Source organism: Somniosus microcephalus, chromosome 13 (genome assembly GCF_052327205.1).
Source record: "Somniosus microcephalus isolate GS21.2 chromosome 13, FLI_Smic_1.0, whole genome shotgun sequence".
In the NCBI taxonomy this organism is placed as follows: domain Eukaryota; kingdom Metazoa; phylum Chordata; class Chondrichthyes; order Squaliformes; family Somniosidae; genus Somniosus; species Somniosus microcephalus.
Window position 1 is genome coordinate 123,366,379 of NC_140999.1, and position 23,830 is coordinate 123,390,208.

Genomic DNA, 23,830 nt, shown 5'->3' on the forward strand with positions numbered 1-23,830 from the left:
AACGGACACAAACCGTTTAACAAAAAGAGCGCCAATGTGAAAAAAGAGGCGTGGCCAGCGAACGAAAATGAAAGGGACAATCGAAAGTCATGTAGTCGATGCGGTACACAGCATCCACCAAGAAAGTGTCCAGCATATGGTAAAACATGCAATAGTTGCAACAAGAACAACCATTATGCCCGTTGCTGTAAGAACCAAATGCAACAAAGCAAGGTCCATGCAGTAGATGAAAGCGACATAGAGGAGTTCTATGTAGATGTTGTGTCTGAAAACAAAAAAGAAGAAAGAGACTGGATGTTGACACTAAAAGTGAATGACATATACATTCCATTTAAATTGGATACTGGAGCACAAGTTAATGTGATATCAGAGACTGATTTCAAGAAAATTAGACCCAGACCAAAGATACATGGAATAAAAGTGAAAGTGACAGGATACTCAGGTACTGATATACCAGTGAAAGGAAGATGCATTGTCAAAGTAACACACAAGGACAGAGAGCACACGCTAGCATTAATCATGGTGCCAAAGGATGTGCAAGCCATACTAGGTTTAAAAGCCTGTGAGAGACTGAACCTGGTAAAGAGAGTCCTCGTTGTGGAAAGCGAAGGAGAGACAGTCTATGATGAACTGAATGTTGCGTACACACCGGGTAAGCTGATGTATACAGCAGACACGTTGTCCAGAGCTGTTGACCCAGGAGAGCCCGCAAACACAGTGAAAAGACGGATGTACAAGGCAAAAGACAGTGGAACTGACTTCTACCAGAGCATGCTTGTATACCGCACAATGCCGCTCGAGTGTGGTATGTCACCAGCCCAACTCCTTATGGGACGGATGCTAAGGTCAAACCTACCCATCCCGGAGAACCTCCTGAGAACAAAAGAGGGGGAGAAAGTGAGGAAGTTCAAAGAACAACAGAAAGAAAAGCAAAAGTACTACTATGACAGAGGAACACAAAACCTACCTGAACTCCACACTGGTGACCAAGTAAGGTTGAAAGACAAAACAAACACATGGACTCAGAAGGGAACTGTCCTGAGTGAAGTTCAACCAAGATCATACACCATTCAGACAGATGAGGGTGCTGTTCTGAGAAGAAATCGTCGCGATCTTCTCATGGGACCAGCCACAGCAGGTCAAGAGACTGATACTGTTGAACAACCTGATCACACAGCTGAGAACCAATCATCTGAGGCAACAACTCAGATTCAAGGACAATCAATCAGAAAATCCTCAAGACACGTGAAGCCTCCTGAGAGACTCATTGAGCAAATTTAAGGACTATTGTTATAGAAGGAAGTAGTGTTATCTTATTCTTTCTTCAAGTTCTAGTGTATTGACATATTTCATGTGAACACACAAAGCAAGGTTAAAAAACCTTGATCATGATAATGATAATGTAAGTTCATTAAGTGTTACAGTTAAAATGCAGATTAATACAAAGAAAACATGTTGTTAGTTAAAAGTAAAATATTTTTGTTTTAAGAAAAGGAGATGTAATGATATCAGCAAATAGAGATGGTATCTGCCTGTTTGATTATGATGCCTTACCAGCATGTTTGCAGGTATTGATTGCTTGTGCCTGACCAGCAGAGGGCATGTGACCGAGACAAGCAAGGCAGTTTAGTTGAGTTTCAGTTTCGTTCTAGATGCATCACTAGCATGATGTCTCCTGTAAATGCTGTTAAAAGAGTTGAACAAGCTTTAGATTAAAAGACATTCTCTTTCATAAATGTCTCGTCATTGAACCCACAAAGAAATCAATACACCCACAACTGATCTCTATTGCTGTGATTGCTGTACTTTTCACTCACTCATTCCATGCTACACTGACACACATGCACAAATGATTCTAAAGAACCCTGAAACTCGCACAGAAATGGGAAAACTTAAAACTTGAACACCCTATGCCCATTTGATGAAGAGGAATTAAAATCCTGAGCTGAGGCTTGAACCCACAACATTCTGACTCAAAGGCAAAAGTGCTACCAACTGAGCCAAGGTGACACTGCCAGTGAAATCTTTCCTGCATTCTGCCCCACCTCCAATTTTCCAATGAGCTGCTTGCTGCGTGCATGGCCACACCAATGTGATGGAGTCTTGGAAAATGTCACCCTAAATCAACCTATTTGAACAGCTACAGCACCTCGAAAGTAATTAATTGTGTACAGCACTTTGAGACATTTCAGCATGAAAGGCACGATACAAATGTATGGCTGTATTATATGTTACAACACAAATTAATACCAGAGTGAGCTAGCGACCACAAACTGATCTCACTCAGGCAACACTTGGAAAATGCTTGAGTACCTTATGAGGTAGTCTGATCTTGTCAATTAAATTATAGGCTTGGAATTCAATCTAAGCATCATCAATTAACAGTTTGTACCTGGCAATTAAGACTCTTGTTTCAGATTGGGTTATGTGTCTGGCTCTGCTCGAAACTCCAATCCTCAGTGTTGCAAAGAGCTTATTTTTCATTCCTTAGTTGGAATGCAAGGTGCAATATTTTGAGAAACTGAAGAGCGCATATCTGGAGGAAACTTGATCTATTCTATTCTGTGCTACTTGTTAACTTCCCCCCAGGAATATAAGAATCGTTAGTCAACAACAACTTGCATTTATATAGCGCCTTTAAGGTCGTAAAATGCCTCAAGGTGCTCCATAGGAGCGTTATCAAACAAAATTTGACACTGAGGCACATAAGGAGATATTAGGACAGGTGACCAAAAACTGGTAGGTTTCAAGGAGTGACTTAAAGGAGGAGAGAGGTGGAGAGGCGGAGAGATTGAGGGAGGGAATTCCAGAGCTTATTGACAGATGAGAAAAATAGGACTGCTGTTATGTTCTCATGATGAGTCTTTCTTGGCCAGTAGGCTCTATCGACAGTGCATTCACAATAGATTGAAGGGGCTACCAGAAATTTCTGGCCTGTGAGTTCCAAAATCACTGATGAGAACAAACTACCAACAATGCCATTTCCATTTGGAAAATATATTGTGATACACAAAATCACAATAATTACAGATGAGAAAGGCCATTCGGCCCATCTTAATTCATCCATCCAGAAAAACCAGTCCCATTACACCATCTAAATAATTCCAGGGTTTTTGCCTCCAATACTCTATCCAGAAGTTCATTCAATCTATTGATCACTCATTATGTGAAGGGTTTCCTAAATTTTCCTTTTACTAATTTCAACCAGTGTCCCCTTGTCCTACAATTTAAAGTAATATTTCAGATTTACTATTTTCAAACTATTTACTATCTTGTATACCTCTATAAGATCATCTCCAGGTGAAAAAGCTCAAGTCTCTCCAACCCTTCCTCACAATTGACATTAGGGATCAGCCTTGCAGCTCTTCTCTGCACTACTTCTGGCACCTCAGTGTTTTCCCTTGTTTCTCAGCAGTCAGAACTGAACACAATATTCAAGGTGCGATCCGACTAGATAACTATACCGTATGATCATGACTTCTTCTGACCTGTATTCCATCACAATCTTCTCATTAATGTCATGCTGTCTGCGTCCTATCCCGCACACAGATTCCACTCACCCATCACACTTTGTTGACTCCCAGTCTCCCAATGTTTCCAATTTAAAATTTGCATCTCATGTTTAAATCGCTTCATGGCCTTGCTACTCCCTATATCTGTAACCACCTTCCTCCCCACAGAACTCTCCATTCCTCTGACTCTAGCCTTATATGCACCCGCCCCCATTCACCCCACCATTGGCAGCTGTGCCTTCAGCGAGCTAAGCTTCAAATTCTGGATTTCTATACCTGAACCCTTCCACCTCTGCACTTCCATCTCCTCCTTTAAGGCTCTCATTAAAACCCACCTCTGACCAAGCCCTTCCTAATATCTCATTCTTTGTCTCGGTGTTGATTTTGTCTAATGACGCCTCTGTGAAGCACCTTGGGATGTTTTTCTACATCAAGCGTGCTATATAAATGCAGTTGTTGTTGTTTTGGGTAGTTCAACAATGCAAATATCTTTTGTCAGTTCCTTTAAGGAGATATGCTAAGAGATTAATTTCTTTTGTTGTTCTACACACACATCCAACTTCCAGCATAGGTCATTGGATAGTGATCAGGAATTGATTTTTCTCCTCTCTAACCCAATACTAAAGCTGATTGCAACTCCAGGTGCACAGTATGGACTGGGAATCCAATCTAGGATCTTCAAGTCTGTATAACTTAATACTACAATGGGAATTACCCATAACCATTAGATCATTGTTGGAGCACATCAAAACATTTTAACACCCATGTAAAAATAGCAATATCAAAGATACATAAAACCAGGCGATTTGACTCCTCCCTCACCTGCCCCATCTATTTATGCACTTGTAGTTGCAGAGAAGGGGCAAGGGAGCCACAAAATACGTTGGTCTGGATTTTCCTCCGTACTTGCATCCAGATACAAACGTAATCTGGCCACAAACCAATTATGTGGCTTAAAAGATGGCAGGATATTGGGCGTAAGTGAGTTACGCGTGCAGCTACAATACGCCCAAGTTTCATCGATCTTCTACATCTGTCCATCAAACCCTTCATCCGAACGAATCTCTGCCCACACAACTTGCCACGCCCTAACTTTTAAATACGAGTATCCTCCATTTGTGCTTGTTCGAGGGTTTCTTAACATTTCGATCAGATTTCCAGACGCAACGGGAAAGAAAGCCATTCTTCTGGTGCTTATCGCAATTTTTTTCAGTGTCTTAAAAAATGTATCCTCACTGAGGTCTGCTCAGTATTTTCTGTTTCTTTGAATGGATTTTTATGGCAAAGTTTAAGTCACATTGAAAATTGAGAATCGACCCAGATTGCAGGTTCTTAAACATGTGGTGACTGATGTACATGAATGATAGTTAAATGAGTTGAAATTTTAAGAATCAAAGAAGAAATATATGGCGTGGGTGCGGCATTTTCTGGGGCCCCAATTGTTTATGCTGATTTACGCCTATTTTAAGGTCGGGCGCATTCTAATGAGTTTGGGAGGATACTTGGGTGTATCTTGACATCAGCAAAATGGGCGCAACCTTGGCTACATTTTGGGTTAACTTCTGGGTTACGCCCAAGGAGGAAACTCTATGCCTTCATGGTAATGTTATTGAAAAGATTACAGCGGACAACAGTCCATTGCCCTGTTGAATACAACATCATTCCTGGTAACAAGCTGTTCTAATCTATTACCACAGTTATTCACAGCATTCCTTTCCCCATCAGGGTGGCAATGACACTCTAATTAAAGCACTGAAATGACTGATTGAAAAAAAAGAACAAGTCCAAGAATGCTGAACAAGTATTTAGCCCTATTAGCAGTTAAAGGGATATAGTGTTCATGGAAAAAGATTTTGGCAATTATTTTTTGCTTTGGATAGAAGACTAAGTTGTTCGGCTAACCATCGTAAACAAATTCACCATATTGTGTGTTCACAAACAGATACTTTTCTCAGGAAGACTCTTCCTTTTAGCTATTCCCTCTTCACACCTCTATCACACCATAAGACACTCACTTTATATAGTACAGGCCCTGGTAATTGTTCGATTCAACAAAAACTTGCATTTATATAGTGCCTTTAACATAGTAAAACGTCCCAAGGTGCTTCACAGGAGTGTAATCAGCAACTACATGAAGCGCTACCTAGATAAACCTCCTTACTGTCGGACCCGATACCTGACCAAGCACCCCGGGCTCCACAAGGAGCAGGACACCATTCAAACAACAACTCAAACACCTAATTAGGGCACTAAATTTCAGCGGCTGGGATTATTGCGCAAGAAGTGATATTTTATTAAATAGAAATATATTTTAAAAAACACGCATCAGTTTTTCATTTGTACTTCACTTGTACAATATCACAAGTAAGCACTGCTGGTACCGCCCGAAATAAGTGGCTATAACCGGCAACTTTGAAATTGTCGTTAATGCAAATGGTTATCGTCTTTTGGCCAGTATAAGCGACTGCTCGTTTTAATCATGGGTGTTTTAAGTGGTGGGAACTGAAATAATTAATTCAAATGTTGCAAGAGCGATGCTGACCAAAAATGTTTGGAACATTTCACTCCCTTGGCTCAGAGCCCGGTTTCCGCACCAAGGAAGGCAATGAATCATACTATTTTGATGTTAACTGAGTCACTGGCCTCTGATGTCAGTAGCTCTGTGTGTATATATACAATCCATTCTCCAGCTCAGAGAAACAGAAGCATCCCAAGAGCCAGATCCTCCAGTTGTTCTTCCCATTGCTCACAAAATGATGCTGATAGGGGTTGCGTTGAGCATTGCTCTGCTGGCACACAGCTCCTTCAGTGCACCGACGACTCCCCTCTTCAAAACCTTCCCTGGGGAACAGAACCTGACTGACACCGAGGTGGCGATGGTAAGGCTAAAAGCATTTTTTTTGTGTGTGTGATTCTATCTTTAGTTAACACTTTTAGGAATGCGACGGCAAAAAATACAAGGCTAAAGTTTAAAAAACTGAAGATGCTGGAAAATTGCAGACCAGTCAGAAAGGAAACACAGGTTCATGTTTCAGGTGGCAATTTGATCAGAAGTCCCCGGTCAGGTGGAAGTAGCTCTTTTGTCAGATTGACCAATATGACAGAGGAGGGAAAAACAACAGGTGGAGGTAAAAGAGGAGGCTAATGGGTGTAATAGCCTGTAGTGGATTTTAGAAATGTTGGAAAGAAGTGTTGTATAATGTACAAAGATTGATTCCGTCAGACATGTCAAAAGGCATCGGATAGGCAAAGGGTGGGTGAGACTTTGCTCCAAAATCGAAGGGGAGTCAGCAGAATTTGAATGGGGAATCCAGCAGGGAAATTGGGTGCACAGCTAGCGCCTGAAGTTGTTGGAGTCGATGTTCCAACAGGAAGGCTGAAGAGCTCCTAATAGGAAGCAAAGTTGAAATGATTTAGTTCAGTCGGAGAGGTTATGTTCTTCGGCTCTCTGACCATCGAGAATTTTAAAAAATAAATTTCATAGAATCATATAGAATGTACAGCACAGAAACAGGCCATTCAGCCCAATAGGTCTACGCCAGTGTTTTTGCTCCACACCAGCCTCCTCCCACCCCTCTTCAACTAACCCTATCAGCATAACCTTCTATTCAAAATTTCAGAATCTGAATGACAATAAAGATACAAATTGTGAAGACAGCTCAGCAGAGGTAAGTCATGTGAAAATGGAGGTGGTACAGAAGTAGCCTTGAGCCATATGAACCAAAAGACCTCTGGTTTGATGCTCAGCCCTGTCTGAGTTAGCTGATCTGAGCTGGGCAACAGTTGGGGCACTTCAATTGGCCTCAGCACCCCTAAGCTAGGCAAGGGTTCCTGTTCCTGATTGCTAGCTACTAACTCTTGTTGGAAAGAGCCCTAGTGTGTGGTTTCGGGTATGGACATGACACTGTTGTGCCCCGTCCCACACCTGTATATCAATGAGAGAATTATCTTTAGTCAACTCCCAGCAAGAGTTAGCACCTTGAGAGGAGGGGAAAACTTTGAAGAAAAATAAATAAATCTGGAGGATGATGACGGGTGAGCTATACTTGGCCGTAGTGATTGGCTTCATTAGTTAAAGCAGCAAAACCCAACAGCTCAAATGGGGTTTTCTAACATAGAAAAGACGAGGATTACACAAGGCTCTTTAATGAGGTCCAGAAATTATATTATGAAACAGATCTTATAATAGTTACTCATTCCAGCCAGTCATTTACACTTCATTACATAATTTGTCCTTTTAATGTTTTAGTTCTGAACAGGATTTTTTCCCCAGTTAGTTGGATGGTTTGATCATTAATTCTGAAAATCAATCTGGCTTTTTATAATCGCCCTCAGGTATTATTGTTAACATGCTTCAGATTTAATTGGGCACAGCATGACAAAAACTCTTAAAACTGCAAAAACTTTGTGCAGCAGGAGTCTTGTTCTGAACTGCAACGGAGATGTCCTGTGAGCCAGGTTTCAAATTGCTTTTATTACATTGCGAGACTTGTGCAAGCACCGCTGGGTTCCTACTCATGGGTCCTGCAACTAGAAGGCCAACCTGCATGGATTTGCTACGGCCAGTCACCAGGAAGACCTTGTATCAGGATCCGGTGGTGCTGGAACAGGTCTCACATGGGATAAAAGCAGCTTAAGAGGGCCTCCATCACAGCTCATCTGATAGCTGAGCTCAGAGTGCACTGTCAGGTGTTGTACTGACACATACAGACCAAGAGGGTCTCAAGTTGGGCTGGCAGTAGGAGGTACCACAGTTGGCCTCACTGCCCTTAAACTAGAGAGAGGGGAAAATCAATCAGTATTCCCATTCTTGGTCGCTATCGAGTGACTTGGGCTGGAAAGTGTACATGCATGGGTATGTGTGTGTGTGTGTACATGGGTGTGTGCGCACATGCATGGGTTGTGTGCGCATATGGGTATGTGTGTGCATGCATGCACAGGTGTGTGTGCGTGTGGATGTGTGTGTGCATGCATGCATGCATGGGTCTGTGTCTGTGTGTACATGGGTGTGTGCGCACATGCATGGGTTGTGTGTGCATGCGATGGGCATGGGTGGGTGTGTGTGTGTAATATGGCTCATTATCAAGTAACCTCCCAACACTCATTTATCCAGGAATATACATAAATTCACCAAAGTAGCAGCAGGAGGTTAGTGCCTGTGGAACCAGCATAAGCTACTCCCTTCAAGAGGGGATAGAAGACTACTAAGGGAATAAAAGAGGATGCGACTCCAGGGTTTGACTTTCAATAAAGTAAATACTATTCAGTGGTAGTCCTTGCCTTGACAGCATCACTGACATCTAAATAGACAATGTATGCCTAACCTTCTGGGTCTCGTTATTCCACAGAACTACCTGCAGAGGTTTGGATACTTTAATTTTAAAAACACTGGCAATGCGATGATTAGCCTAAAAGCTGCCATCACAAAGGTGCAGAAAACTCTGGGACTACCTGAAACAGGAAAACTCGATAAGACCACACTGACTGCCATGAAACAGCCTCGATGTGGCGTTCCTGATGTTCTTAGCTACAAGACATTTGACGATGAAAAATGGGACCACACTAACTTGACTTACAGGTGAGTACATGATGAAGACTCTGCTTAAATTCAAGGAATTGGACATGAGGCATAAAGATGTTCCATTTTAAATAATTGACAAATATACCATTAGACTAAAACTGTAAAATTCCTGTGGTTTCAAAGCAATGAACTGGGGTTAAATTAGCTTCATGATTTAATGTCACTTCTTGAGCCCGTGGGCACACCATAATTGTCAAATGAATTGTCGAGCTGGCAGTTAAAAGGTTGAGTAGAGTTTAGAGAGAAGACCAATAGTTCAGCAAGACTGCAGCAAGTAGGATGCTGTGCCACACCAGCTCCACTGGGCTGTACCAGCTGGGATTGTATTGCTGCTTTGACCATTCAATGTGATGCACCAGAAAAGTCCAGTGGGCACTGTCACATAGGCTGGTGTTGCTACTTTTCCCTTCTATATGGGATTCCACATTTATTCATAAGAACATAAGAAATAGGAGCAGGAGTAGGCCATTTGGCCCTTCGAGCCTGCTCCGCCATTCAATAAGATCATGGCTGATCTTCTACCTCATCTCCACTTTCCTGCACTATCCCCATATCCCTTGATTCCCTTAATATTCAAAAATCTATCGATTTCTGTCTTGACTATACTCAACGACTGAGCCTCCACAGTCCTTTGAGGTAGAGAATTCCAAAGATTCACCACCCTCTGAGTGAAGAAACTTCTCCTCATCTCAGTCCTGAATGGCCGACCCCTTATTCTGAGAATGTGACCCCTGGTTCTAGACTCCCCAGCCAGGGGAAACATCCTCTCTGCATCTACCCTGTCAAGCCCGGTAAGAATTTTTTTATTCAATGAGATCACCTCTCATTCTTCTAAACACTAGCGAATATAGGCCTAGTCTACTCAATCTCTCCTCATAAGACAATCCCCCATCCCAGGAACCAGTCTGGTGAACCTTCGTTGCACTCCTGAGGTAAGGAGACCAAAACTGTACACAATACTCCAGGTCTGGTCTCAACAGGGCCCTATATAATTGCAGCAAGACGTCTTTACTCTTATACTCAAATCCTCTTGCAATAAAGGCCAACATACCATTTGCTTTCCTAATTGCTTGCTGTACCTGCATGTTAACTTTCAGTGATTCGTGTACAAGGACACCTAGGTGTCTGAACACCAACATTTCCCAATCTCTCACCATTTAAAAAATACTCTGCTTTTCTATTTTTCCGACTAAAGTGGATAACTTCACATTTCTCCACATTATATTCCATTTGCCATGTTCTTGCCCACTCACTCAGTTAGGGCTGTACCAGTTACAATGCTATTGGTGGATTCTCGCATTTATATTGTACAGCATAACAATATTTCAGGCTATACCAACCTGGATGCCATTTCAAGAAAAAAGTACAAGACAGAACTGGCAGTGCTTCAGTGATTTATTAGAATGTAATAAGCATGGTTTACATTGGGCCGTATATTCCGATCCCTATGGGTGTGTACGCGCTGTGTACACGCCCGTAGGGACATCGGAAATGCCAGTTTCAGGCATTGTTGTGATGTTTAATTACTAACATTGAATGTTTGATTGTATTTTCCCCAGAGTTGTGAGCTACACTCCTGACTTGGAACCATCTGTTGTTGATGATGCATTTGTTCGTGCATTTAAATTGTGGAGTGACGTCACTCCATTAACATTTACTAGAATCTACAGCGGAGAAGCAGACATCATGATTCAGTTTGGCAGAGAATGTAAGTCGACAGTCACAATATCACTTGAATTGTTCCCTTCTTAATTATTCAGCTGTTCGACACCCCCCCCCCTTCTGTATCTCTCATCATTCTGATTGTTTTCTATAGTATCATGCTTTACTTGTCGAATGGGCTAAATTGCTTAAGTTTTCAACCTTAGTTCAACTGAGAAAGGGGCATTTTGCAGGAGGCAAGCCAAAGAGTTTTAGCAGGACATCTGAGATAGATTGAATTGGCTACTTGCATATTAGCTCAAATATTTGGGTTAATCTAAGTTCTAGGTACAAGGGGTGATTGTTTTCCAGCTGTGCCACTAAGTCTTTCAATGCCTGTATTAGGGACTTCTAGATTTCTAGATAGCAAAATACTGCCGATTAGGCACTTTACAGCCTTCCGGACTCAATATCGAGTTCAACAATTTTGGATCATAACCTCGGCCCCTATTATATTTTTATATATTTTTTATCCACACTTTTGGTTTGTATCTTTTCCTTTTTATTTTCTCTCCCACATGGCAGCTGTCTTTCATTCTGCCAGTGCATTTCACACTTCATCGAGAGCCATCCTTTGTCTATTTACCTGTCCTGTTACCATCTCGTCTCACCTTGAATATCTCTTAATGTCTCTTCACCTCTCACAGAACTTCCCTTTTGTTCTTTCATCCCCTCCCCCATTTCCCAGCCCCCTATCTTGCTTTTTAATCTGTTTCATTTCCTGCTTTTTCTCAGTTCTGAAGAAAGGTTTCGACCTGAAACGTTAACTCTGTTTCTCTCTCCACGGATGTTGCCTGGCCTGCTGAGTTTTTCCAGCGTTTTCTGTTGTTATTTCTAGATTTCTAGATCCCTGCTCACATTTATGTTGTTAATATGTTTCAATTATTTTTGTTGAAGGGCATGGAGACCCATATCCATTTGATGGAAAGGATGGTCTGTTGGCACATGCCTACCCACCCGGCAAAAACGTCTATGGCAAACTGCACGGTGATGCACATTTCGATGACGATGAGTTCTGGACCTTGGGAAAAGGAGCAGGTAACAAACATTGAATACAATGAAGCTGCAACTACTTTTCCAATGATTTATAAAAATTACCAATCAATAGACTGCCTGCCCTGTGTCTTCGCATGGCAGCTATCAGAAATGATCACTTATGGAATGTAACTCTGGGAGGGGCTGTGCCTCCTCCACTTCTAGTCCTAATGTTTTAACTTTTCTCCCGGCAGCGGTTAAAACCCGTTTCGGCAATGCTGATGGCGCTTTCTGCCACTTCCCGTTTACATTCAACAGGAAGACGTACAAGGCCTGTACCGCAGATGGGAGAGATGACGGACATATCTGGTGCGCCACGACTGCAGACTATGAAACAGACCAGAAATATGGATTCTGCCCACATGGATGTAAGTAGTTGTCCATTCATTTTGATATGATGGACTCCATGCTAACGTTTTGCCGTGTTGCTATTGGTTTCCCTCCTCAAGTTTCAATTTCGACTTTGGTTCCAACCGCTGACAAGCTGATCTGGTGTGAAGCAATTTGAATTGGCATCAGGTCAAATTTACAGCAGGGTTATCTCCGCTGTTGAAATATTATAAATATTACATAGCATTAAAAACTCCAAGTAGTTTCCAGCTCCGGAGTTTCAAATATACTGTCGGCAGAAATAAACCACCAGCCATTGTAACATGTAGTTGAATCTTTAACAACCAAATAAAACCGAATGAGCTATTATAGAGAAAATGACAGCTTGTGGCCTTCAGGTTTCTGTAAAGCCTTTAGTCACTGACATCCCAGTGCCCCAAGTTCAATACCTGGCCATTGCCGAATACCTGATCTCAGCCAGGGTGACAGCAGGGGATCTATATTTGGCCTCAACAATTTCAGAGTCAGGGAAGGGATAAGATTAACCAAAGAACCATTTCTGATCACTGTCCTGTGACATCAGCTGGAGAAGCCATGCATGTGGATGTTGGGTGAGAGGATGTGATCGGGCTTGGTTTTAATGTTCCCCATGGCCAACAAGCAGGCTTGTACTTGAGGAATGGCTACTAGGAGGAGGCATCAGAGGTCAATAGATGCCAGTGGAACTATAGTCCAGCATGTGTCAGTGCCTTCAAAAGAAAAGTGGAGGGAGGATAAAATCTTGATCTCCTGGACCAGCTCAAGACATATGGCATTATTTAATCAGTAAGATTATCATCACTATTACAGGTGGAAGGCTTCCAAAACAATACTCCTTGTTCAATGCAGATCTTCACAAAGGTATCATGTTGCCATAATTGTAGTTTGTTCATTGCAGTTTTTATTTACAATTCTGTTTTCTATTCACTTGTTCAGTGTTATACACCACTGGTGGTAACAGCGACAGTTCACCTTGCGTGTTCCCCTTTGTATTCGACGGCATGAGTTATAACCAGTGCACGTCTGTGGGCCGTGAAGATCGCTACAGATGGTGTGCAACCACCAGCAACTATGACATAGATAGAAAATATGGCTTCTGCCCCAATCCAGGTAATTATTCAGAGCTAGAAAGCTCTGTTCAATAATCACACTGTGTTTTGTCAAACCAGATAGAGTGTGCTATGCTGCTTAGGATCTGAATTTGGTTAAAGAAACAAAAAGGGCAGATTTTCTTCAACAAACGAGTTTGTTCCGTAGACTGGGTAAGACAGTAGATTGTGACGCCCACGGTGGTAAACTAGCCAGTGACACTCATTGTCTAGGGTCATACATAAAGAAGTGCCACTTGACCAAGGCACCCGAAGGTGCTGCCGTCCTTGCAATGGTTCCTCAGTGTGGGTCAGCACCTACCAAGAGATGGAGAGAAAACTGGACAGAAAATTAATAATATGGACGACTAATTCCAAATGTCAGTTTTATATTTTATGTTTCTTGCAATGAGATCTCCGACTATTAAGAACATTAGAAAAAAAGGTCCATGATGAGAAAATGCTATCTAGTCCATCAAGGCTGTTTCTCCAGTGCTCCAGCTCACCCAGCCTAACATCCAACTGAATCTGAACTCCCCGAACTCTTGGACTCCTTTATTTTCTCTGGTAGATTATTTCAAATATTCATGGCCCTCTGAGTAAAGAATTATTTCTACAATCTGAATTATATTCACTTTTCACTTCTTTACATTTATGTCCTACCGGCCTGATGGACTTTGAAGTTTTATTTTAGGTTCAGCAACTGGTGCTGACCTTTTCTCTAATCTTTCCTCACCCGCACACGTTTTTCTTGCAGCCGATGCTGTGGTTGGTGGAAATTCTGATGGAGAGCAGTGTTCGTTTCCTTTCACATTCCTTGACAAAACGTATGATGCGTGCACCACTGACGGCAGATCAGATAAAAAGCTCTGGTGCGCAACCACCAGTAACTTTGATGAAGACAAAAAATGGGGTTTCTGTGCTGATGCTGGTAAATATGGCCACTCTTTCATCTTTCCGCCATTGTTCATGTTCTTTAGTACCACCATCCCATAATGCTTAGAGTAAATATGTCAATTTAGTGATCAAGTAGTTGAACTCTTGATTCCCAAATGTATGATTTCATGTTGCAGTCCCTCGTTGTCTTAAAGTTGGGCAAGACATGGTCAACTTTCCTCCATCCCACTGAAAGGTGCACCATGGATCACTGAGCCAGCACACTGGGGGATGGATAGGGAGAAGGGAACCAATGTATATTGCTTTGCTGACTAAAATTGAACACTTGACAACCAACAATAGAGTTGTCCTTACAAAAATGTTTTGTCCCTCTCTCCTGAATGACGTGAGGTGTCCAGTTGCTTTTAAGGAGCAGAAGGAGAGAGGGATTTAAGCTTGCAGATACACAATATATTGTCTCTCTCTCATTCTCTGTGTATGTGTATGTATGAGAGAGGAAGGTGTCATCAAAGCTGCTGTATTATCCTGGCATTCTCAACTTATAATCATTCTGAAGTTAGAACCTGGATCATTTAAACTGACAACAGATGTTTAATATTCAAACAAAATTCCTCTGGTAGCTCAGTGCCTAATGCAATACTCAGGCATGCAGCATAAGAGGTGACAGTTTCAGACTCGTTAGAGCCGAGTTAGCTGATCTCAGGCAATGAGGATGCTATAACTGACTTCTGTAGCCTTGGACTAGGGAGAGGAAAAATGAGCTGGGGTTCAACTACTGAACACAGTCCAGTGGATCTTGCTGGGAAGTGTGTGTGGATGTTAGATAAGGAGAGGATCGGTTTTAGCTGTGATGCCCTTACCCATGGCCAAACGGTCTGCCATCACTCAATGAATGGTTAGGCTCATATATGCACAATGGCCGCTTGGGAGAGGTACTCGAGCAATGGCAGCATACTTGAAACCATAAACCCAACATGCGTTACTTACACTGGGACCAGCCAGATGGACCACAATGGTCTATTTTGGACATGTACGTTTTTATGTTTCTATGAGTCTGTGCTTTCAGGAGGATGGGGGTGGGGAAGGCAAAATAAAGTAACATTCAAACAATTGACCAATTTATGGATCTTCTTATGCAGGATACAGCCTCTTTTTAGTGGCAGCCCATGAGTTTGGACATTCTCTGGGACTAGATCATTCCACTATCAAAGAAGCCCTCATGTACCCAATGTACAGCTACATAGAAAACTTCAGGTTACCCAGTGACGACATTGCAGGAATCCAGCATCTATATGGTATGGTCAATTTTATTATTTCAAGCTAAAAGACAGCAGCACAAAGCCTTTTACTGAAATATTAAGATATTTGTATTGACAGTAGTAAATACATGCACTCATGTTATCTTATTTTGTAAACAGGACCGAAACCGGGTCCTACGTTCAGCCCAACAACGGCACCAATTTCAACAACTGTGTCCACAACAACTGTGTCCACCACAACCAGTGGCAAGTCAATTCCTGACATCTGCAAAGTGGATATTTATGATGCAGTTGCAAGTATAAAGAAAACACTTCATTTCTTCAAAAATGGGTAAGTAATGATTACTTCAATCCATCACTTCCAAGATTGTGGAAGCAGAATGTGTATTTTTAAATGACTTGGATCTCAGAGAGAGGCCCATGGGACCATAGAAACAGGAGGAGGCCATTCAGCTCCTCCAGACTGTTCCGCCGTTCAGTGTGATCATGGCTGATTTGTATCCTAACTTCATCCGCCCGCCTTGGCTCCATATCCCTTAATACCCTTGGCTAGCAAAAATCTAGCCATCTCAGATTTTAAATTATTAATTGAGCTGGCATCTACTGCTTTCTGTGGGAGAGGGTTCAACACCTCTACCACCCTTTGTGTGAAGAAGTGTTTCCTAACTTCTGTCCTGAATGACCTGGCTCTGATTTTATGGTTATGTCCCCTTGTCCTAGACTCCCCACCAGCGGAAAAAGTTTCTCTCTACCTACCCTATCAATTCCTTTCAAAATCCTCAAAATCTCAATCAAATCACCCGTTAATCTTTTATATTCCAGGGAATACAAGCCTAGTTTATTGAACTTCTCCTCATAATTTAACCCTTGGAGCCCTGGTAACATTCTGATGAATCTGTGCTGCATGCCTTCCAAGGCCAATATATCCTTTCTAAGGTGCGGTGCCCAGAACCATACTCAAGCCCAGTGAGGGAATACTAGGGCGTCTGTGGGGTTTCACTCCATCTGTCATCAGACTTTTGTATTTCTTGACTTTCTGTTGCTGTATATACATTTTCTGAATAGTGGTACTGTTTGCCTTTGGAGAGAAGTTAGGAGAAGGGGCCCTCAATATTTAAAAGGGGTGCTCACTACAGGAAAGTTTGAAAGCATCCACTTTAATAGCATCATATTCCTTTAAAAAGGGATGATATTGGCAATGAGAATACAACACATCTGGAGCCATGTCCAGTAAGTTTGTGGTGAGCTTTGGGCTCATTAAGGCAAAAGGAGTTCATTCTTAGGGTGTAGTCTTCGGTTCAGTTGAAACCCTGCAAAAGGGACATCAATGGGCTGAAGCCCCTGCATAAATCCAATCCGGAACCCAGGAGAAAACTCTTTACCCAGAGAGTGCTTAGAATGTGGAACTCGCTACCACAGGGAGTGGTTGAGGCAAATAGCATAGATGCATTTAAGGGGAAGTTAGATAAGCATGTGATATCAGTGTTACCCAATCGAAGCCAGATACATCACTGGTATGGGTGCAGGACATTGCCATAAGCTGCTCCAAATTGTCTTAGTCACAAGGTTACACGAGTTCCACCAAAGTGCAGTTTCCATTTCCTACATCTTCTCTGAAGAAATCTGACAATTAGTTTCAAATTATTGGCAGTTTGGTGCAGTTGCATGTACACTGTGCCAAGCTATGAACTAGATCGCGACTACCCCAAGCTCTTTCCATTTATGAGCCGAGAAATTACTTTTGGAGATATATATTAGTGGATTCAGCAATCATGTGACATTCCTCCGTTTGCTATTCCAGCAGAGATGTTAACACGTTTGAAATAAAATGGGTTAACATTATACAAATGTTGAAGCGTTTGTTCACTTGCATATTTCCAATAGTAATTCTAGGCTACAGCTTTAACAGCCGGCACAGAGGAGACTTTTTCATTCCATCAGTTGGGTTAGATTCAAACTTGTGTCTCAGGACTGAAAAGGCAATGTTCTAACCACTGCAGCACCCCCACTCCCTTTTATTACTAAATTCAACTGACAGGATGTTGGTGTGACTTTCATTGTTAACTGCAGCATCCAGTTTGTGTATTGTTGGATGTTGACAGGATTAAATGTAAGAATCCATCATGTTTGTTACCACCTTCTCCTCCCTCTCCCCAACACACACACACAAAAAGGCTTTTCTCATTATTTTTTGTGAAAATAACTGTTCGGTTGAAACCCTGCAAAAGGGACATCAATGGGCTGAAGCCCCTGCATAAATCCAATCCGGAACCCAGGAGAAAACTCTTTACCCAGAGAGTGCTTAGAATGTGGAACTCGCTACCACAGGGAGTGGTTGAGGCAAATAGCATAGATGCATTTAAGGGGAAGCTAGATAAGCACATGAGGGAGAAAGGAGTGGAAGATTATGCTGATAGGGTGAGATGAAGAGGGGTGGGAGGAGGGTTGTGCGGAGCACGGACTAGTTGGGCCAAATGGCCTGTTTTTGTGCTGTACATTCTATGTAATTCTGTGTAAACATCGTAATTGTAAAAGAAACCAAAGGAATTCATCTTATGTTGTGCAATGAAAATACTTCAGCCAGTTGGCAAAGCTGAGGTAAAAGTATCCATACTTATCTGAAAATGTAATTTTATTTATACTTCTAGAAAAGTCTGGAAGTTTGCATCAACAAAGAAAGTTATCATGGGACCAATTCCAATTACAAAGCTGTGGCCTAAAGCTCCTTCCAAAATTGATGCTGCATTTGAAGATATAAATACAAAGGTGGTCTACCTTTTCTCAGGTTTGTCTGACTTATTGTCCTAACTCGCACCAAGTCCCGTTCACCCATCACCCCTGTGCTCGCTGACCTACATTGGCTCCCGGTTAAGCAACGCCTCGATTTCAAAATTCTTATCCTTGCTTTCAAATCCCTCCATGGCCTCGCCCCTTCCTATCTCTGTAATCTCCTTCAGCCACACAACCTCCCGAGATATCTGCCCTCCTCTAATTCTGCCCTCTTGAGCATCGCTGATTATAATTGCTCATCCATCGGTGGCCGTGCCTTCTGTTACTTCGGCCCTAAGCTCTGGCATTCCCTGCCTAAACCTTTCTGCCTCTCTTTCCTCCTTTAAGATGCTCCTTAAAACCTCTTTGACCAAGCTTTTGGTGACCTGCCCTAATTTCTCCTTATGTGACTCGGTGTCAAATTTCTTTGTCTTTTAATACTCCTGTGATGCGCCTTGGGATGTTTTACTACGTTAAACGCACTATATAAATACAAGTTGTTGTTGTTGTTATTATTGAGGAAGGATAATTTTCAGGCAAATATTTAGGCAACCCTATTAGCAAATTGAGATGATGATGATAAGATCGAGTGCACAGAAAAGCTATTCTTCTGAGGAAGAAACCTTTTCTTAATACAGTTGTTTAATGATTTTATGTTGGAACCCATCAGTTTAGTTTTTCATAAATCCGTGTGAATGGGAGTGATATAGAACGTGGCAGAAAAATAGAATCCTTGCTAACCACTGACCAACGAATATTCTAAAACACAGCCAATCTCTGAGTTAGTCAAGTAATAATAAAATGTTAGTTTTTAAGGTTACCACACAACATCTTCACTGCCATTTATGGAACCTATAGCCTGCCTTCAAGTTTAGACTGATAGCTCTTTGTATTGAACATAAATTGTATTTTTACTGCCATGGGTTGGCACCACCACTTAAAGAGCAGAAGGAAGATTACATGAGTGCACTATATTCATTCGCTGCTGTTGGTCATTTCACAGAAATCACAGAAATCCCACAGTGCAGATAGAGGCCATTTCGGCCCATTGAGCCTGCACCGACACATATCCCACCCGATCCCCGTAACCCCTACACCAACACGTATCCCACCCTATCCCCGTAACCCCACGTATTTAATCCCCCTAACACTAAGGGTCAATTTATCATAGCCAATCAACCTTAACCGCACATCTTTGGACATTTCGAAGCTGATTAAGTTAAAACTGTTCCCTACCATTGCAATAGATGGAAACTTAGCTGTTCCTTTATATTTCCCTACAGGGAGATCCTACTGGGTATTTTCTGGCACTAGCCTTGTACAGGGCTATCCCAAGGACATCGGCAATCTGGGCATCGATGCCAATGTTGAAAAGGTAGTTGGTGCGGTTATGAAAGGCCAAAAGAAAGTGCGGCTGTTTGGTGGGCAGAAGATTTGGAGGTGAGCAGAATGTGATGAGAATTTAGGAGTGTTACCTTTCAGGTAAAGCTCAACTAGTAAATATGGAACGTTTTTCTACATTAAAGGTGCTATATAAATGCAAGCTGTTGTTGTTGTAAATGATAAATTGTACTATTGTAGACATTGTCTCTACCTTCCTTTATGTAGCTTCCTAATCCCTCTGTCTATAATATTCACCTCCTTCCCCTACATTGGACCGTGAATGTTTGGAATGAATTTCCGTATACATGTACACACGGCTTGGGAATTAATGTAAGATATTTGGCCATGTGGCCTTGCAAGAGCTGCAGTGCAGCAGAGAAGCTTCACTCTTGAGGTGTTGTCCATGTATTCACTGAGCAGGAGTTCCGGGGGGGGGGGGTGGGGTGGTGGTGGGGTGGGGGGGGGGAATTAAGCTGACTCATGCATTTCTGGAGAATTTTTTTTTAGGGAAAATTGCAAGTTATACTTAAAGATTTATGGCATTTGTAAATGGAACAGTTACACTTACATTGAACTTAACGGAGTGTTTTTAATCTGACACTCAGGCTCAACATGAAGACACAGAAAGTTGACAGGATCAGCCAAATTGATGCCATTTACCGCCACGTGCCGATTGATGCCAATGTTGTATTCATGCACAAAAGTAAGTTTATCAGAAATGTTACAGCTTTGCATGCCAAACAGTTCTGCATGGTCTAACCCTTCTGCTTAACCATAATCACAAAATAAATTACATGCAATATATACACGCAGATGCGCAATTTACTATTTTGTAATTTTGTGTTAAATCATGGTTAGAGGACATCAGTAACAGCACAGTACCTACTGAATGTGTTCTCCAGAGACACATTGCAACGTCTGTTATAGCAATTTTTGAAATTGCTATATCTTACTGATCTTAGTTCTAGTTGTCCACTGTTTTAAAAGAAAATAAATAAGTACCGCTATGTCATGAAGACATAGGTTCCTGTTTGGAGCAGTTGATCCTGTGGTGTCCACATTAGTCTGCGAGCCCTGTGAGGCTCTGGCAATCCAGCCCATGAAGTTTAGGTAACTCAGTTCTAGTCATACTGGTACTTCTTACACATTGGTTTGTGTTGTCTGAATGTCATGGGTCTGAAGGTTTAGAGAAGGCTGCCTTAATGTTGCTGCCTCATTAGCGGATAAATCCTGAATCAGAACACCAAGATCTGCAGTTTGATATTTCTGTAAGTTAATGAGAATATTAATTTCAACTGTGCATGTGGTCCAGCAGACTACATCTAATCACAAAGACAAAAAGCTCCTGAGCTCCTTCAACAAATAATTGCTCTGATGTGAAATTTGGCTTACAGGAGTAACTAAGACTTAACCCAAAATTAGTCCTAGTCACCTTTCATTGACATTATCATTGCAAATTACAGCACAGAAGGAGACCATTCGGCCCATCGTGCCTGTGCTGGCTCTTTGAATGAGCTATCCAATTAGTCCCTCTCCCCTGCTCTTTCCCCATAGCCCTGCAAATGTTTTGTTTTTAAGTAGAGATCCAATTCCCTTTTGAAAGTTACTATTGAATCTGCTTCCACCACCCTTTCAAGCAGTGCATTCTGGATCATAACAACTATCTGTGCAATAAAATGTCTCCTCACCTCCCCTCAGGTTCTTTCGCTAATTATCTTCAATCTGTGTTCTCTGGTTACCGACCCTCCCGCCAGTGGAAACAATTTCTCCTTATTTACTCTATCAAAACCCCTCATAATGTTGAACACCTCTATTAAATCTCCCCTTAACCTTCTCTGCTCTGAGGAGAACAATCCCAGGTTCTCTAGACTCGCCACATAACTGAAGTTCCTCATCCCTTGTATAATTCTGGTAAATCTTCTCTGCACCCTCTCCAAGGCATTGACATCCTTTAGCAGGCAATCAAATAAAGACTGCTTCTTACTAATCAAAAGAAGCATATAGTACCACCCACTAATGTCACCCAGGACCTGCTACTACCTATTGATGCTGCACAGCACAAGTTGTTAACCACGTAGAGACAAATGTTGAAAATGTTATGAATAATTGTGCCCTGACATAGTACATCATGAAGCATATATACTTTGGGGCTTTATATTCTGTAATATTAGATAATTTCACTGATGCTTTGCTCTTTATAGCAAGCCTAGCTCAAAGGGAGTGCAGGTCAATGAATTGGCGCTAGCGCAGCAGCCCTATTTCTGAGGTGGGATCACTGAATCCCTTACATCAAAAATATTTTTGCAATTGAGAGCCCGAAAATGACATTGGGGTGAATACACTATATGATTGTATGGGGAGAAAAAGACAGTAAACAGTGAAAATTATATACATATACAATATAATCCTTTGCTCTGCGAGATGGTTAATCACCTTTCGAATCCATTCTCTTTCAGTAAACATCTACTTCCTGCGTGAAAAGTACTTCTGGAAATTGGACAGGTATAATCGGGTTACTTTTGTGGGATACGTCAACAGTGGCATACTGAATTGTAAAGAATAAAAGTTCAAACTCAGGATCAGCATTCTCTGGAGGAAGAATTGTTGTTTAATTTATTATGTTTACGTTATTCTGTTACATTTTGACACCACAACGTAATCCTTCAGTTTTCTTTTGCTTTCCATTTTACTGGGTCTCAGTTTGTTGTTGAAGGATAAGAAATCTGTGCCAAACATTATATCAAGGAGAGAGGGTGAAAACTATGAAACCCAGTTAAAATGAATAAGCGATTGAATTGAAGGATTAAACAGTAACAGACAGTATTTTATTCATCACTTGTAAAAGATAACTTACTTGACTCTTTATTCAGGCTGAGTCAAAGTGCCTGCTGGACAGTATAAATCTAGAATTTGGTTTGTAATGCTCACTCCATGTGCAACTAATGTCACATCAGTGTGACATTCTGTGTAAGACATAAATGTGAAGCGGATGCAAATCCATGTAGCTTCAATATACAGGATATAAAGAAGGATGCACTGTGGTTGTCATTGGAATACTTTTGCTTATTCTGCTATCACCTGACATGTGATGGGCTTGACTGCAACAAAAGTGCGAGAGGGCTCAAATATGTCTTCCTTAAAGATAGTGGGGAAAACAGTATCCCACCGACAACCATTATGTGTGTTGTTTACTCCAAGTACAGATACATTTTATATCTTAGTCAAGATTTATTATTTATTCTTATTTCTATGTTTATTTTTTCTACAATTTTGGATGGATTTTCCTCGGATGTTTGGCAATGCAGAATTCCAGCCGTTGATCGGTATAATGGACAGATGCATTGCAATGACAGTCATGCTGTTTATGTATCTCACTGGTGCCTCCCCTGCATTGGTGGGGTAACAACTCATTGCCATGCCCACTAATCATGCCATCCAATAGCAGGTAGAAATAATATCAAAACATCTAATAAAGTGGCTTGGGAATCACTGCCTTGCCATGATTGCACTGAACTTGGGAAGAGCCTTAATTATTTCAACCTCCAACTCGAAATCTGAAGGGGGTGCCTTATACAACTTGCATTGACTGTTAGGTTGCATAGTTTGAATGTTTGGATGTTGTTCTCGCTGTCATCTCAGCACACAGAGGTCAGGACAACACAGAACAAGACCATTTGACCCATCGTTCCTGAGCTAGTGCTTGGTCTTCAACTGGAGCTTCCAATGTAACTTGCCTTTACCATGACAGTGTTGTTAAGATGCAGGTCATGTCCATCAAGATGATTTAGTTGTCATATCCAAATGGTACAGATGTTTTATGTATAGTTGTATTTAGGTTTCTCTTTACTCGGCATTACTGAGTATAACATCCCTGGTATGTAAAAGAATTTCTAAACAATGTTTTTTAAAATTAATTAATTTAAAGAATGTAACTGAAGATAAATTATTTTCATTTTGAATGCTTTTTCATATAATAAACTGCTTGTTGCACCTCAGAATGTGTTTTTCTTGTTGATTGTGTGTGTGAATCATGATGCCAATTGGTCACATAAGTGCTGTCCTCACCCTGCAATCTTGACCCTGCTGCCTTGGCAATACTAGATGCCATTAGGAACATAGGAACAGGAGGAGGCCATTGAGCCCCTCGAGCCTGTTCCGCCATTCAATGAGATCATGGCTGATCTGCAACCAAACTCCATATACCCACCTTGGGCCCATATCCCTCAATACCTTTAG

The 23,830-nt window shown here is 41.6% G+C and overlaps 1 protein-coding gene and 1 long non-coding RNA gene across 2 annotated transcripts in view; one reads left to right on the forward strand and one right to left on the reverse strand.

Annotated features, from left to right (window-relative positions):
* Nucleotides 1–23,830, reverse strand: part of LOC147108573 (uncharacterized) — a 71,627-nt gene that overhangs the window by 17,756 nt on the left and 30,041 nt on the right. The gene's annotated exons all lie outside the window — the stretch shown is intronic.
* On the forward strand, nt 6,215–23,592 carry LOC147108574 (matrix metalloproteinase-9-like). Its single transcript, XM_086005258.1, has 13 exons — nt 6,215–6,391; nt 8,861–9,090; nt 10,653–10,801; nt 11,692–11,832; nt 12,024–12,197; nt 13,135–13,308; nt 14,044–14,217; nt 15,323–15,478; nt 15,602–15,773; nt 18,091–18,227; nt 19,495–19,651; nt 20,200–20,297; nt 22,051–23,592. Exons 1-13 carry the CDS (start codon nt 6,266–6,268, stop codon nt 22,155–22,157), a joined length of 1,995 nt encoding a protein of 664 aa, XP_085861384.1. The 5' UTR covers nt 6,215–6,265; the 3' UTR covers nt 22,158–23,592.

Bases quoted from the DNA above. Each gene is read 5' to 3' on its own strand.
- LOC147108574 (XM_086005258.1), top strand. From the start codon at position 6,266: ATGATGCTGATAGGGGTTGCGTTGAGCATTGCTCTGCTGGCACACAGC. The intron at 15,774-18,090 runs GTAAGTAATGAT...TTATACTTCTAG, and splicing joins CTTCATTTCTTCAAAAATGG to AAAAGTCTGGAAGTTTGCAT. The intron at 19,652-20,199 runs GTGAGCAGAATG...TCTGACACTCAG, and splicing joins GGTGGGCAGAAGATTTGGAG to GCTCAACATGAAGACACAGA.